Below are 15,440 nucleotides of genomic sequence, written 5' to 3'. Positions count from 1 at the left end.
CCCAAGGCCGAAATCGATTAATCGGAGTCGCCCATCCAATATCGAGCTTTTTCCATAATTAATAAGACAACTTTCGACATTTACAACTTTATTTACAGTTTGTACAATCAATTATTTTTAGTTATCACAGTGACAGGTTTGAGGAGTCCTTCTTCCTCCCTCGGGACCACTGGGAGCGGGATCTGGAGGGGGCACTGGGGGGCTAGGCGCAAGTTTCCGTACATTTCGAACATCCCAGGTCGCAGAAAACTGGGTCCTGGGTATGGGTACCGTTGGTAGAGCATCGGGTACAAGTGCCCGAAGGGGGTAAAAGGCGGGTAAAAGCCCCCCAGGGCTATCGTGCGTTTGAACGCAGCTAGTCGTGTCCTGGAGGCTGCGCTTGACCGCCGGCGAAGCTTCCCAGTGCTGGTCCCTATAAACACATCCTCGGCTGAAGGGTCCAGCATCCAGTAATTCCCTTTCCCGGGATCGTCGTAATGACGGGGGACCTTCACAAAGCATTTGTTCAGACTGAGGTTGTGTCTAATCGAGTTCTGCCATCCTTGCTTGTTCTCCTTGTAGTAGGGAAAATTCCGGATTATGTATTCGTAGATTCCGTTCAAAGTGAGGCGTTTTTCGGGACTGTTCCGAATCGCCATCATGATAAGGGCGTTGTAACTGTACGGGGGCTTTTCGGTGGGTTTGCTGCTTTTTTCTAGAATCAAAAAACCGTAGGTAGGAGAGTTATTAATCATTACACCCACGCATGAGACTACTTGTTGACGGGTTTTAATTAAATTTATTGGAGGCACGGAATCGAGAGAATTTTAATGGGAATGGCTGAGTTATTTCCTCGATTAGCGACTGAGAAATTTTTGGAATTCTTCATGACAAGAAATATTTAAAAAATTGATTTATATTCACGGAATTTTAAAAGCACCTGTCCGTAACCATAAAGAAGCGTAAACATTTTCTATTTTTTATGGCAAGAAGAAATATGAATTATTCGTAATAAGTTTCCAAGTTATTTAATTCATGCTTCAGATTTTCTCAATGGTCGATACTTCCGTCTAAAAATAAACCTCGAAACGGGATAAGAATTAAACACTGAATAATAGATAAATATTCTCTTTTTAAAAGCCCTCCGTCCAAATATTTTCAACTCATCGTTCTAAAACTACGTCCAAACTCGTGAATAATGAAAATTTCGACTCACCTCCATTCCCTTCGGTTTCTTTGCTCTCTGCCGCCTTCTGGGAGCAGTCCAGCGGTGGGGTGTCATCCCCAGTCACATCCAAATCGCTATCACTCTCACTGTCCTCGTCCTTCACTTCACTTCCGGCCAAAATCGAGTTAATTGTGAAGGATTTGTGTTTTTGTGCCATAACAAGAACAAGTTTCGGGTCGGGTTTAATAAACACCACCATATTTATATTTACATTGTTGTTAAGTGCTGAACAAGGATTGTAAAGTGCAGATGTGTCGACACTGCCATAATCCTTCGTAACTGTGTTCTTCATTTATTCAGGGTGGGCTTATATAAAGTTGGGGCTACGCCTCTTCGGTGTTTTGTGCCGTTTCCTGACCAATGGTGGGAAGATGAGAGAGACCTGTTGGCCGGCCTACGGTGTGTATTGCCAATAGGTCTGGGTGTGGTTACTCCAGCAGATGTTTACCAAAATAATTTTACTGTTTTTGAACAAACCGGCAGGGGGCGGCGGGAGAGGCGGGGACGGTTGGGGGCACAAAAGAAACTTTTGCAAAAACACAAATATTTTTATTATTGTAGTAAATAGAACATAAAAAATTACATAAACAAATTAATGATTTAACTGAGAATTAAACTGATTGGGATCAAGGTGTACCTACTTATCAGTCACATTATTAAATTGGATTTGTATTCTGAATTGCTTAATTAAATAAAATAGGTATTAGGTATTTTAAATCTAGGACCGGTCTACAGAAGCGTCAATAATTTAATCCGCAATTAAATGCGTGATTAACTGATCACGTGACCAAACTGAACAAATTTTATTGGACCATTCCATTCCAAATTAAATTTTAACAAAGCTGTTAACTGGCTCTATATTTTTACACCTCACATTTTATAAAAAATAACAACTTCTGTTAGTATTTGTTCAAAATAAAGACCTTTTTTTATTTTTTTATTTTGATCAAAGAAGTTATTATTATTTCTTCAAGTACCTACCCAAGACTAAAGCTAACCTGGAACTTGAATTTTTTTAATTTTTAAACATACATAAAAAATACAAGACGCAAGAGAACTCAGGTATAGTTTTTTAATTTGTATCAAACGAGTTCCAAACACCTCGACAGGTTCAGCTTGTGGCTGTGACAATTCCAGAGGGTCCAACATCCGAAAGATGAAACGAGTCAAGCGACCAGACTAATTTAAATTTAAATGATCCAGCATTTGTCCGATTGCAATAACTTAGCCTAAAGTTTGAGTGCGAAAGCTCCAAATTAATAGTTTTCCGAGACAGATGTTAATCCTTTGAAACGGGCTTAATTAAAATCACCGAAAAGCGAAAATATTTATATGAATTAGGAGAATCATCGATGAGCCTCGTTTGAAGATAGGATCAGCCGCCGCCGTTGCTGTCAATTACTTTATCTTCAGAGTCGAAGAACTTGAGACATTTTTCGATATAAAGATGAAGGATGGCATGTTTGATTACTTAAAAGCACCGATTAAGTCTTTTATCTTTGGTAAATAAACAAGTGCGCGTTTGAAGCGTAAAGCGGGGTTATTTTGGCACACTATAAACACTTGTGTAGAACAAGAAACCATCAAAGATGTTTCCTACTATCAATAAATATTTTAATTCCTTTGAAAACGTAAATAGATAAGCAAATGGTACACGTTTCCGCTCAGACGAAATTACACTCCAACTCGAGAAAAAACACCAAAATTAATTTTGCTCAACTAATCTATTTAAAAAAATGGGCATGATTTAGGTCATGCCTCCAAGAATCGTCGCAATTGTGTAAGCCAGACGTACCAACTGAAACAAATCGGAAAAATCAGAAATTTCAATCAATACAAAATTACTCCAACGTATTCGTTCCTCTTAACATGCAACATCCCTCCCCCCGTCACACTCAACTCCTCCTGCGACTTCATCAACATGAAAAGAACGTGTTTCCGGATTTTCACACTTCCGGTGTTCTCCCAATTCAAGTTGTATATTTCAACTGAAAGATTTTCAGCCTTTGAACCAATAAAAACCGCTCAATAACCGACCAACCTCAATTTCAACATTACTGGTAATAACAAAATATAAACCGACTTGAAACAACATTCCACTCAAGTAACACGCACTTTTGATCGAATCGCCGAAACCCGGAGACCTGAAACGAACTTTCAGCCAGTCTGAAATATCCAAATTTGCGACTTGCTTGAACAGGATTATGTAAGTGTGCATGGAGGCACAAGCCACGGTTACCAAATACAAAACGATGAAATATGACGAAAAAATCGTGTTGAGTTTAGCATGAAAGCTGAAATTTTTTTCAGGATTATTTAACTTTGAAGGGGAGCTACTGACTGTAGGAGGAATTTGTGGTGTTGGGTGCAGTGTACCATTTTGGCAAAGCTTTTCTCATCGTGGTTTGAGCCAAACTTAATCGATTTAATCATCCTCTGGAGGAGGATAAATTGAATCCTGAGGTCGGTACAAATGAGGAGGTAGAAACAATCAATGGAGAGAAGGGCCCACATTATTTCAAACATAATTAGCACTTCCATTGCGTAAATTATGCCGGTTTGGAGGCTGTCCTCTGGTGTCCAACACACCAAAGGCACTACTTTAGACTTGTCGAAAACTGTAGTCAGGCAAAACAGGACAATAGTCACCACACCTCCTGAAACAACGATTTTGACAATTTTGGTGCAAATGTTCATTTTTCGCTCAAGGGTTTGCCCAAATTTCGGTCCAAAAATGTCGTAGTTCCAGAAATAACAACCACGTTCTTTGATTATTTGTGATATTAAACCGCCATGGACGTACATAACGTATTTTCGTGACAAAATCTGTAAGAATTGTTTAAATTTTTGTTTGAATAAATGTGGCTAAGTACGTGGGCACAAGTAGTCAGGGATTCGAATAATTCGGCCCAAAGTAACACATCCTTATTTTCCCCATTCCTGGCCTTTTTCACAATCAGGTAAACAAGGAACAGTGTCATTGGGGTGAAAACCCCGATCGAGACAATTTTTCGTGAAAATTTGCTCTCGGGGAGCAGACCGGTCCCTAGTAAGAAACCAGTCGGAAAACTTAAATAGTTTTTCGACGACATTGTGTGGAATTAATTGGGGTCCCTACCTTTTAAAGCTAATCAGAAATGAGTTGATTAATTGATGGGGCAATTAGTGCGTGTAGTTTAAAGTTCTGAAAGTTTTGCTAAAAAGTGGGTCGATTTTTTCTTTGGAAGGAAACATCTGGACTCGATCAGGAATTTGTTATGAAGGCTTGCATCGGATGCACACTTGAAACAGGGTCAAAACCAGTGCGTGCAAGTCCGATCGTAATTTTCCTCGTATCTGATTAAGAGATTAGAAAAATCGTTTTTTATTTCCTAGTCAAAGATGAGTTTCCACGAAACGTTGGAACGAAAGCGCTAGGAAAAATAAACAGAATGAAGCAGTCGGAAGCAAAATAAATAAAATTTCGACGAAAATGACTTTTGTTTTTCCCCCCATATGAAAATATTTTGAACGCGGCTTGTTACATTTTTAATCACTTACCCACGATTTTGTTCGAACAAAACTCTAAGTTATAATTACGAAATTAAAAGTTGGAATAATTGAAAGAACAAGGAGAAATGTTCGGTGAGTTTAATTTTTTCTAAAAAGTGATACAACTTCGAGTTATAATTGATTTAAACCGTCCAAAAGCGTAGCAATTGTGAATGCGAGACGAAACATCTGGAACAACAAATGCATTCTTTTCCACTAATTTTTAACTCACCAGAAGATACTCATTGCGGTTTATGTGCACCATACCTTCGCCCATCAACTCCAAATTTTCTTGAGACTTCATGAGCATGAAAAGAATGTGCTTTCTAATTTTCACATCTTCGTGGTCTTGCCAGTTTAGAAAATAAATTTCTGTTGAAAAGTTCTCTGCCTTTGCAAAAATAATAACCGTTCTTTTAAATCTTAAATAAAACTTACCTCGATTTCTATATTACTGGCGGGGAATAAGTAATAAGCGCTTTGAAACATGAGTGAAAATGTGTACATTATGCTTTTTAGTGCTGTTTGAATGTTGACCATCCTGGACAAAAAATTAAATAATATTTGAAAAATCCAAATACTTTTTTCACTACCTGTACTTCAAGGTGTATGTTTGAACCGTCATTGCAGCAACCGTCATAAAATATTGCACCACATAATATTTCGAAAACACTTGATTCAGTTTTTGGTGAAGCCTGAAATCAGTTCTTGTTTAATCTTCTATAATTTTTATAATGTTTGGACTAGTGACTTCAACATTCTGTTGTGGTGCTTTGCCAACTCAGTCAATTTCTCCCAACTTTCTTTCTCGGAAATAACGTCAAATTGAATAGTTTTTAACATTTCCTGCATCATTTCAAATTGTATGTGTATGTCCATACAAACCAAAAGGTAGAACCCGTCTGTGGCCATAACGTAATACAGTAGTTCCATTAAAAGCATAAATTGTGATAGAAATAACACTTCAGTGGCGTATGGAAAATCCGGGATCCAGCACAAGAACGGTAGTAAATTGTCCCTATCAGCACGTGCACTTATGCACATAAGAATAAATGTTGTGAAGCCACAAGTGACTAAAGCTTTAACCATAATCCAGCAATTTTTCATTCGTTGTTTGAATTTTTTGCCAAGTTCTGGTCCACACGTATCAAAGGACCAAAGCTGATCGCAATCATTGATAATTTCTACCATTAGTTCGTTCTGAGTAAAGATCATATATTTTCGAATTGTTAGCTGCAATTCCATTTTAAAAAATTGAAAAAAATTGAAAAAGCTCACTTGGGTATAAGATGATATACATTCCAGGACTTCAATTACGAGGAAAATATCGTTATTATTTGCGTCCCACAATTCGTAAACTGAGAAAGCAATTATGAGAAAACAGGGTGGAAGAAAAAAATATATTGCTAGGATTTTTCTAAAAGGGGAGCTATTAGAAGCTAAGCCACAACCCCTGATGTATGTTTGGCAGTATTTTAGATACTCCATGTCTGGTGGTTAGAGCCAAACTGAACTCTTTAATAAACAATGAGTGGTCAAAGTGGGTGCTTCTTGTAATTATTTGATGAGAAAAGTAATGACTGGGTGTTGGTTTCAAATCTTTTCCATTTATTTTTTATGAGGACCAAATGTAAAATTAACAGACCTTTTCCCAATAATTACAGTTGCTTCATGGCTTATCAAATTTTAAAATAATTTGGTGAGGGCAGGTATGTAATACAATAATCATAAGTACACGTATAAATGCTTGTCTTTTTTTCTACTAAATATTCGATTTCATTCCGGCTCTTAAACATTTATTTCCGACTTGACTTGTTAAAAAAATTGCATTGGTTGAATACTTGTAACAGATTCAAAACCAGTGCCTTGATGTAACTTTCGTCATATAATACGAAAATAACTGTAAGTTATATAATAAGCAAATTCCAAATTAAGGATAGGAATGAGAAAAAAGGCAAAGAGAAATGTTCAGTGTGCTTTATTATTTCTAAGTGAATACAAGTGAACTTAAATTTATACTTAATTTAAACCTACAGTCCAACAAATTTTCATTCGCTGTTTATATTTTTTGCCAAGTTTTGATCCAAACATATCAAAAGGCCAAAGCTTCTCGCAGTCATTGATAATTTCCACCATTAGGTCGCTCTGAGTGAAGTATTTTAGATACACCATGTCTGGTTGATAAAACCAAACTGAAGTCTTTGGTAATTAATGAGTGCTTCTCGTAATTATTTGATGAGAAAAGTAATGACTAAGAGTTGGTCTCGTTCATTATGTATGAGAAAAAATTTGCACTACTTTTATCAATATCGCAGCTGCTTCATTTCTTATGCACTTTTGAAGTAAAGTATTTAGCATAATAATTATTTAATTTCAAAATTATAGCTACTAGTTGTCTTCTGACAATTCTTTTCTTTTCTCCAACAAAATTAATTTCTTCTCCTTCCTTTGAACAATTATTTAAATATCTCACTCTTAAGGTCTTAAATACTCCTTTAGTATAAGATTATATACATTCCAAGACTTCCATCACGAGAAAAATGTAAACTGAGAAAGCAATTATGAGACAACAAAGTTGTAGAAAAAAATAATTTGAGGTTGGGCTTGAATAATTAAAAAAGAAACAGAAATGTTCAGTGCGTTTTATTTTTCCTAACACGAGAAACATGTTAAGATTATACTATTTGAAAATATACTCAGAAGTGCAGCAACTGTAAATTCAAGACGAAAAATCTATTTAAAAAAATGGAAAAATATCAATTTTTTTAATTATAGATGTGTACTACTGAAAGTTAACTTTAAGTTAGAAATTATAATAATACGAAAATTCCAAAACAAGGTTGGAAATAATAAAGAAGACAGAGAGAAATGTTCGGTGTGCTTTATTATTTCTAAGTGAACATAAGTGAACTTGAATTTATACTTGATTTAAACCATCTAAAAGAGTAGCAATTGTGAACGCGAGACGAAACATCTAAAATAAAAACTGTAGTTTTTTTTTCACTAATTTGTAACTTACCATAAGACACTCGTTTCGATTTACATGCACCATGCCTTCGCCCATCATTGCCAAATTTTCTTGAGATTTCATGAGCATAAAGAGAATGTGTTTTCTAATTTTTATGTTTCCGATGTTTTGCCAGTTTAGAAAATAAATTTCTGTTGAAAAGTTCTCAGCCTTGGCACAAATAAAAATCATATATTTTAATTTTTCACTTTCAATGTTTAAAGTGTTTAAACTCACCTCAATTTCTATATTACTGGCAGGAAAAAAGTAATAACCGCATTGAAACATAAGCGAAAAAGTGTACACAATGCTTTTTAATGCTGTTTGAATGTTGACCATCCTTTAAAAAATTAGAAAATATTTTAGAAACAATTAGATAAGATTTTCATCACCTGTATTTTAAATTGTATGCTTGAACGGTCATGGAACCAACCGTCATGAAATATTGCACTACATAATATTTCGAATAAACTTGATTCAGTTTTTGGTGAAGCCTGAAATCAATTTTTAATTTTCTATTTTTATGTGAGTGTACTAGCGACTTCAACATTCTATCGTGCTGTTTTGCCAACTCGACCAATTTGTCCCAACATTCCTTCTCTGAAATTTCTCCAAACTTGATGGATTTTAACATTTTTCCCATCATTTCAAACTGTATTTGAATATCCATACAAATCAGAATATAGAACGCGTCTGTGGCCAGTACGTAATAAAGAAGTTCCAATAGAAGCATAAATTGTAAAAAAAATAACAGCTCAGTGGCGTAGGGAAAATCCGGAACCCAGCAAAGGAACGGTAGTGAATTGTCCCTCTCGGCGGCGCGGGCACTTATACACATAAGAAAAAAAGTTGCAAAGCCACAAACAACTAAAAATTTAACTAAAGTCCAACAAGTTTTCATTTGTTGTTTGAATTTTTTGCCAAGTTCTGAGCCAAACATATCAAAGGGCCATAGCTTCCCGCAGTCATTGATAATTTCCACCATTAGATCGCTTTGAGTGAAGACAATATATTTTCGTATTATTAGCTGTAAAATATCGACTCTAAAATTTAAACGACTGGAACAAACTTACTTGAGTGTAAGACGCGACACATTCCAAGACTTCGGTCACGAGAGAAACGTCGTTGTTATTTGTGTCCCATAATTCGTGAATTGAGAAAGCAATTATGAGAAAACAGGGTGGTAGGAAAAAATATTTTGCTAAAATGTTTCTAAAAAGGGAACTATTAGAAGCTAAGCCAGTACCCTTGATATAAGTTTGGCAGTATTTTAGATACTCCATGTCTGGTTGATAAAACCAAACTGAAGTCTTTGCTAATCAATGAGTGCTTCTTGTAACTATTTGATGAGAAAAGTAATGTCTAAGAGTTGGTCTCATTCATTATGTATGAGAAAAAATTTGCACAACTTTTTTCAATGTCGCAGGTGCTTCATTTCTTATGTACTTTTGAAGTAAAGTATTTAGTATAATAATTATTTAATTTTGCAATTGTAGCAGCTACTGGTTGTCTTCTGATAGTTCTTTTCTTTTCTCCAACAAAATTGATTTCTCCTCTTTCCTTTAAGCAATTATTTACAATTCTCACTCTTAAGAGTCTTCTCTCTGTATACCTACTCTGTAGGTATAAGATTATATATATTCCACGATTCTGATCACGAGAAAAATGTCGTTATTATTTGTGTCCCATTATGAGACAACAAGGTGGCAAAAAAAATATTTTGCTAGTGTTTTTCTAAAAAGGGAGCTCTCTGAAGCTACAGTATTTTAGATACTCCATGTCTGGTGGATAGAACCAAACTGTGCTTCTTGTAATTATTTGATGAGAAAAATAATAACTGGGTGTTGGTTTCAAATCTTTTCCATTCATTTTTAATGAAGACCAAATGTAAAATTAACAGACTTTTTCCCAATAATTACAGTTGCTTCATGGCTTATCAAATTTTAAAATAATTTAGTGAGGGCATAGGTAGGTACACGTACAAATGCTTGTTTTTTTCTCTCCTAAATATTCGATTTTATTCCGGCTCTTGAACATTTATTACCGACTCAACTCACTCAAAAAAAAGTCTTGCATTGTGACAAAAACAACCCAGTGCTTAAAATTTAAAGTTGGGCTTGGGTAATGATTAAAAAAACAAAGAGAAATATTCAGTGCGTTTTATTATCTCTTCTAATACATGAAACAAGTTACAGTAATACTATTTAAAACCACTCAAAAGTGTAGCAATTGTAAATCCGAGACGAAAAATCTGTAAAAATAATTATTAATATCCAATTTTTTTAAACTAGATACTACCAAAAGATACTCGTTTCGATTGATATGCAGCATGCCTTCGCCCCACATTTCCAAACTTTTCTGCGACTTTAGAAGCATGAAAAGAATGTGTTTTCTTATTTTCGCGTCCGCGTTGTCTTGCCAGTTCAAGAAGTAAATTTTTGTTGAAAATTTTTCAGCCTAGACGTAAACAAAAAAATTTAAAACTGACATTATAACTAATATTATACCTCAATTTCCATATTACTGGCTGGAAAAAAATAATAAGCCACTTGCAGTAGGAGCGAAATTGTGTAGCAAATGCTTTTTAGTGCCGTTTCAATAACCACTTTGCTACAAAAAAAATAGACAAAAATCGAAAATGGTTCACTTTACCTGTACATTAAGGTGTACACTTGAGCTGACATTGCACTAACAGAAATGGCATATTGTATTATATAATATTTCGAAAACACTTTATTCAATTTTTCGTGAAGCCTGGAATTGTTTTTTTTATTTTTGAAGATTTTGATTGAACTAGAGACTTTAACATTTTGTTGTGGTGGTTTGCCAACTCTACCAGTTTCTCCCAACTTTCCTCCTCTGAAATTACCCCAAACTGGACCGACTTTAACATTTTTCCCATCATTTTGTACTGTATTTGTATATCCATGCAAATCAAAAGGTAGAACCCGTCTGTAGCCACAACATAATAGAGAAGTTCTATTAAAAGTATAAATTGTGATAGAAATATTAGTTCATGGGCGTAGGAAAAATTCGGGACCCAACATATGAACGGTAATGACTTTGTCTTGTCGGTGAGGGCACTTATGCACATTAGAACAATTGTTATAAAGCCAGAAGTAATTAACACTTTAGCCAGTGTCCAACAGTTTTTCATTTGTTGTTTGAATTTTTCCGAAAGTTGTGGTCCAAACAGATCAAAAGACCAAAGGTTTTCACACTCATTGAATATTTCCAACATCAGTTCTCCTTGAATAAAAATAATATACTTTCGTATCATTAACTACAAAAAATTGAGTTCAAAAATTTACAAATTGCAAAAATTATACTTGAGTGAATGATGATATCGACTCCATGACTTCAATCATGAGAAAAATATCATTGTCTGTATCTCGAATTTTGTAAATTGAGAATGCAAACACGATTAAACTGAGTGGTAGCAAAAAACACCATCCTAGAAATTTTCTGAAAGAGGGACTGTTAGTGACAAGACCAGTACCAACAACGAAAGACTGGCAATATCTCAGATACTCCATGTCTAGTGGATCGAACCAAACTGTCTCTGATAATCAATGAGTGGTCATAGTTGGTGCTTCTTGTACTATAATTATTTAATAGAAAAGTAATGACCGGATACTGGTTTCAATTAGTCTGCTCCATTGATTTTCTATGTGAAAAAACTAAAATTAGAACAACTTTTCCACTGTCACAGCTGCTTCGTACCTTATGTAATTTTGAATAAGAACTTATTAGAATAATTATTTAATTTAATAATTGTAGCTACTGGTGGTCTTCTGACAATTCTATTCTTGTCTCCTACATAATTGAAAGGCTTGAAAAAAGTATGTCACACCCACGTTGCCATCAATAGCCAAAAATTTACAAAAAAAAATAAATTATTGAGACCAAATGGAAAACAAGTACAGGAATTTTTGGTAATTTTACCAAAAATTGTTAGATAAAAATTGAAAAGAAAGGACAGTGATTCTGTACCTTTTCGGGGAAAGGATTAAAAAATAAAAAAACAAAAAAAATTGGTTGCTGAGTTTTATTTTATTTTTTTCTAACTAGTGAATATAAGTAATATGTCTTGAATTTATAACTGATTCAAACCGCCCAAAAGTGTAGCAATTGTGAATGAGAGGCGAAACATCTAGAATAAAAATATTGAATTGATGTACTTTGCAGTTTTTAACTCGCCATAAGATACTCGTTTCTATTTATGTGCATCATGCCTTCGCCCATCATTTCCAAATTTTCTTGGGATTTTAGAAGCATGAACAGAATGTGCTTTCTAATTTTCACGTCCCCGTGGTCTTGCCAGTTTAGAAAATAAATTTCCGTTGAAAAATTCTCAGCCTAGTCAGATATAAAAAAAAATAAAAAATACAGGCTGTTTTATAATAATTATCCACCTCAATTTCGATGTTACTGGCGGGAAAAAAGTACAAAGCGCCTTGGAGCAGCAGTGAACAAGTGTACATTATGCTTTTTAGAGCTAGTTGAATGTTGACTTCTCTGAAACAATTTTTTGTAAAATATCTTTCTAGCACAGGTTGTTACTACATGTATTTCAAGGTGTAGGCTTGAGCCGTCATTGCAGTAACCGACATAACATACTGCACGACGTAATATTTCGAATACACTTTATTTAATTTTTTGTGAAGTCTAAAAAATAATTTTTAATATTCTGTTCAAAGTTGGTCGGAATCGTAACTTCAACATTTTATTGTGGTGTTTTGCCAACTCGACCAATTTCTCCCAACTTTCTTTCTCTGAAAGAAGTCCAAAGTGAATCGTTTTTAACATTTTCCCCATCATTTTGAACTGTATTTGTATATCCATACAAACCAAAAGATAGAACGCGTCTGTGAGCTTAATGTAATACAGGCCGTTCATCAAAAGCACAAATTGTGTCAGGAAAATTAGCTCAGTAGCGTGGGGAAAACCAGGGATCCAGCAAACAAACGGTAGTGATTTTTCCTTATCGGTGAGAGTAGTTATACAAATAAGGAGAACAGTTGAAAAACCTGAAGTAACCAATACGTTAACAAAAGTCCAACAGTTTTTCATTTGCTGTTTGAATTTTTTGCCAAGTTCTGGTCCAAACAGTTCAAGGGACCAAAGATTCTCACAGTCATTGATTATTTCCACCATTAGCTTACTTTGAGTAAAAATCATATATTTTCGTATTAGTAGCTAGAAAAATGAGGCAAGAAATTAGACAAAACCTAGCAAAGCTTACTTGGGTGTATGATGCTAGAGATTCCATGACTTCAGTTAGGAAATAGATGTCGTTATTTGCGTCCTTAATTATGTAAATTGAGAGAGAAACCAAAATCAAGCTTAGTGGGAAAAACAAGTATCTTGCTAGAAATTGTCTAAAGACGGGGCTATTACTAGCTAGGCCACTGCCAATGATGTAAGACTGACAATATTTCAGATACTCCATGTCGGGTGAGCAGATCCAAACTGAAGTCTTTGATAATCAATGAGTGAGCAAGTTTTAATGGTTCTTGTAATTATTTGATGAGAAGCGTAATGATTGGGTGTTGGTCTCATGTCTTTTCCATTTATTTTGTATGAGAAAAATATCACTTCCCCGATGTCACAGCTGCTTCATGTCTTGTATAATTTTGAAGTAAAGAATTTACTTCAATAATTTTTTAATCTAATAATTAGCTATTGGTTTTCTTCTGATAATTCTTTTCTTTTCTCTTATACATAATTAATATTTTTTGGTCCCTTGGGTAATTATTTACGATTTACATCCTTAAGAACTAACTGCACAGGTACAGCTTATGGTAAGTCTGTCTAAAATTCGCCAAAAAATCAATTTAAAAGCACAATTTGATTATTCTTGATTTGTATAATAAAAAAATTAGTCCGACTGCTTCAAAAACATTTTTAGCGAAATAAAATAAAAATAGGTACAATAAAAGATTTTTTGTTCTTTCTTATTTATATACTTTTTTAAATTACCTTTAATTTTTTTTAATAAATGACGTTGTTACCAATATTTCTTGGTAAAAAGACCGGCTTGGCAAATTTTTTATCACTTACCCACGATCTTACTTCGAACTAAGTTAAAATACGTAATAAGGAAAGGAAATCAAGGTTGAAAATAAAAAAGAAAAAACAAAGTTCGATGAGCTTTATTATTTCTAATTTTCTACTTAGGTGAATATAAGGTAGGAAAAAGTACTTTGATAAAATTTTTCTGAAAAAGGGACTGTTATTGGCTAGGCCTGTACCCCCAAGGTATGAATGACAATCTCTAAGATACTCCATATCCGATGGATTAAACCAAACTAAGGCCTTTGGTAATCAATGAGTAGCCAAAGTAGGTGCATCTTGTAATTATTTAATGGGAAAAGTAATGACCGGGTGTTGGTCAAGTCTTGTCCATTCATTTTGTATGAGAAAAAGTCTAAAATTGGCAAAACTTTTCCCAATAGTCCCAGCTGCTTCATGCCTTAACTAATTTTAAAATGAATTCATCATTGCTACTGATGGTTGTCAGTGCTCCCACATAATCGATTTCTTTTCGTCTTTTGAGCAATTCTTTCCGATTTACGCACTTTACTGCTGAAAGAAAAGGTGTGCCTAATTGGGCAAATAGTTAAGAATTCGTAGAAGCATTGCCCGGTTGTAAATAATTCAAGTTAAATTGCTTTCCGGTATAACATGAAACCAACAGAGACATTGAGAGGCTACCGGCGTCCAGCAGCGCCTCCACAAAACGGCCATAAACAAGAAGCGATTTCCTGGACAATGATTTGGGAGTAGTTACCGTTTCGACCGTCTGTAAAATTCGAAATAATGTTTTTAGTGCCGTCATTGTCCGAAAGATACAACAAACGCATTATGGGTGATAATGGACGATCTTTGGCGATAAATCACCCGGTTTGGCGCATGAATCTCGAAATATTTAAATTGTATACAGGGCCGTTATCATGTTTGTTTACGTTTCATTCACGCACACATCGGCGCCTTTGATCTCGTAATACTCCTTTTTGCTGGCAGTCGCAGTTTGAAAAGATCCCGTCTTAATAAGTGCCGACGTTTCATACGAATCATTACCCATCTCGTGAGTTAATTGCACGATCACTCCTGGTCGAAGCCCCTTTCCCAAATGCTTATTTATGTTTTCGGCATTTTTGTCGGGATGTTTTGATTAAAAAAATCCGAGCCGCGCTCTATCAAAACAATAAAAAAGATAACTATATTAACGTGTCGGCAGTAAATTCGAACCTTTATTAACGTCGAGAGACGTTAACGTCGGTAATTTGTTGCTTGTTTAATATACATATGCCGCGTTAAATATTTAAATTCACGGTGTATTAATTTATTAAAAATATTTATATGCCCAAATGGGACCTGTTTGGGGCCGACTCGCACCGGGACAGGTAAACTAATTAGTAGTTTGTATGGATAAATATAAGCGGCGACGCTATTTAGGGCCGTAACTCCAGCCCTAATGGCGACTACACGTCTTAATTACTTTTTACACGGGTTCAATCAAAACAGCTGCCCACGACACCTGAACACAGGAATGGACGTCTACGCCCAATTTATTACACCACTTTCAGAAATTCTCGCCACAATCCCAATTTCCACAAAATTAAACCTCTGACCAGGCACCCAAGGGCTCCCCACTGCAGGACTACTTCAAGTCACCACTTCGAAAAAATA

General features: G+C 35.1%; 4 protein-coding genes across 5 annotated transcripts; all 4 read right to left on the bottom strand.

Annotated features, from left to right (window-relative positions):
• Positions 1-71: 71 nt before the first annotated feature.
• Positions 72-1,507, bottom strand: LOC662507 (fork head domain transcription factor slp2). Its single transcript, XM_968598.5, has 2 exons — positions 1,196-1,507; positions 72-694 (listed from the first exon to the last, which is right to left on the bottom strand). The coding sequence occupies exons 1-2, from the start codon at positions 1,497-1,499 to the stop codon at positions 108-110; spliced, it is 891 nt and encodes a 296-aa protein (XP_973691.3). The 5' UTR covers positions 1,500-1,507; the 3' UTR covers positions 72-107.
• A 6,072-nt stretch (positions 1,508-7,579) lies between these two features.
• Positions 7,580-9,097, bottom strand: LOC107397714 (uncharacterized). Of its 2 annotated transcripts, none has more exons than XM_064358937.1 (6): positions 8,819-9,097; positions 8,294-8,772; positions 8,138-8,239; positions 7,983-8,085; positions 7,758-7,916; positions 7,580-7,712 (listed from the first exon to the last, which is right to left on the bottom strand). In XM_064358937.1, exons 1-6 carry the CDS (start codon positions 9,026-9,028, stop codon positions 7,656-7,658), a joined length of 1,110 nt encoding a protein of 369 aa, XP_064215007.1. In that variant the 5' UTR covers positions 9,029-9,097; the 3' UTR covers positions 7,580-7,655. The 2 variants fall into 2 exon arrangements, with proteins under 2 accessions (XP_064215007.1, XP_064215006.1); XM_064358936.1 differs by having other exon boundaries at positions 7,581-7,712; positions 8,288-8,772; positions 8,819-9,095.
• Positions 9,098-9,906: 809 nt separating this feature from the next.
• Positions 9,907-11,388, bottom strand: LOC107397739 (uncharacterized). Its single transcript, XM_064358993.1, has 6 exons — positions 11,075-11,388; positions 10,547-11,028; positions 10,398-10,499; positions 10,253-10,355; positions 10,044-10,202; positions 9,907-9,996 (listed from the first exon to the last, which is right to left on the bottom strand). The coding sequence occupies exons 1-6, from the start codon at positions 11,279-11,281 to the stop codon at positions 9,946-9,948; spliced, it is 1,104 nt and encodes a 367-aa protein (XP_064215063.1). The 5' UTR covers positions 11,282-11,388; the 3' UTR covers positions 9,907-9,945.
• Positions 11,389-11,787: 399 nt separating this feature from the next.
• Positions 11,788-13,212, bottom strand: LOC107397737 (uncharacterized). Its single transcript, XM_064358964.1, has 5 exons — positions 12,991-13,212; positions 12,463-12,944; positions 12,312-12,413; positions 12,161-12,263; positions 11,788-12,104 (listed from the first exon to the last, which is right to left on the bottom strand). Exons 1-5 carry the CDS (start codon positions 13,195-13,197, stop codon positions 11,937-11,939), a joined length of 1,062 nt encoding a protein of 353 aa, XP_064215034.1. The 5' UTR covers positions 13,198-13,212; the 3' UTR covers positions 11,788-11,936.
• Positions 13,213-15,440: the final 2,228 nt, after the last annotated feature.

The sequence above is a fragment of the Tribolium castaneum genome, chromosome 9 (assembly GCF_031307605.1).
Source record: "Tribolium castaneum strain GA2 chromosome 9, icTriCast1.1, whole genome shotgun sequence".
Classification (NCBI taxonomy): Eukaryota; Metazoa; Arthropoda; class Insecta; order Coleoptera; family Tenebrionidae; genus Tribolium; species Tribolium castaneum.
The sequence above is the reverse complement of the archived record's forward strand: the minus strand, read 5'-3'. Positions and strand labels throughout refer to the sequence as shown.

Coding starts and splice junctions, on each gene's coding strand:
- LOC662507 (XM_968598.5), bottom strand. CDS start 1,499: ATGAAGAACACAGTTACGAAGGATTATGGCAGTGTCGACACATCTGCA. Junction 695..1,195: donor AGAAACCGAAGGGAATGGAG/GTGAGTCGAAAT, acceptor TTTTGATTCTAG/AAAAAAGCAGCAAACCCACC.
- LOC107397714 (XM_064358936.1), bottom strand. CDS start 9,028: ATGGAGTATCTAAAATACTGCCAAACTTATATCAAGGGTACTGGCTTA. Junction 8,086..8,137: donor GCATACAATTTAAAATACAG/GTGATGAAAATC, acceptor AATTTTTTAAAG/GATGGTCAACATTCAAACAG. Junction 7,917..7,982: donor CCAGTAATATAGAAATTGAG/GTGAGTTTAAAC, acceptor ATTTGTGCCAAG/GCTGAGAACTTTTCAACAGA.
- LOC107397739 (XM_064358993.1), bottom strand. CDS start 11,281: ATGGAGTATCTGAGATATTGCCAGTCTTTCGTTGTTGGTACTGGTCTT. Junction 11,029..11,074: donor CGATATCATCATTCACTCAA/GTATAATTTTTG, acceptor AATTTTTTGTAG/TTAATGATACGAAAGTATAT. Junction 10,500..10,546: donor CACCACAACAAAATGTTAAA/GTCTCTAGTTCA, acceptor AAACAATTCCAG/GCTTCACGAAAAATTGAATA.
- LOC107397737 (XM_064358964.1), bottom strand. CDS start 13,197: ATGGAGTATCTGAAATATTGTCAGTCTTACATCATTGGCAGTGGCCTA. Junction 12,945..12,990: donor CTCTAGCATCATACACCCAA/GTAAGCTTTGCT, acceptor TCATTTTTCTAG/CTACTAATACGAAAATATAT. Junction 12,264..12,311: donor GCCTACACCTTGAAATACAT/GTAGTAACAACC, acceptor AAATTGTTTCAG/AGAAGTCAACATTCAACTAG.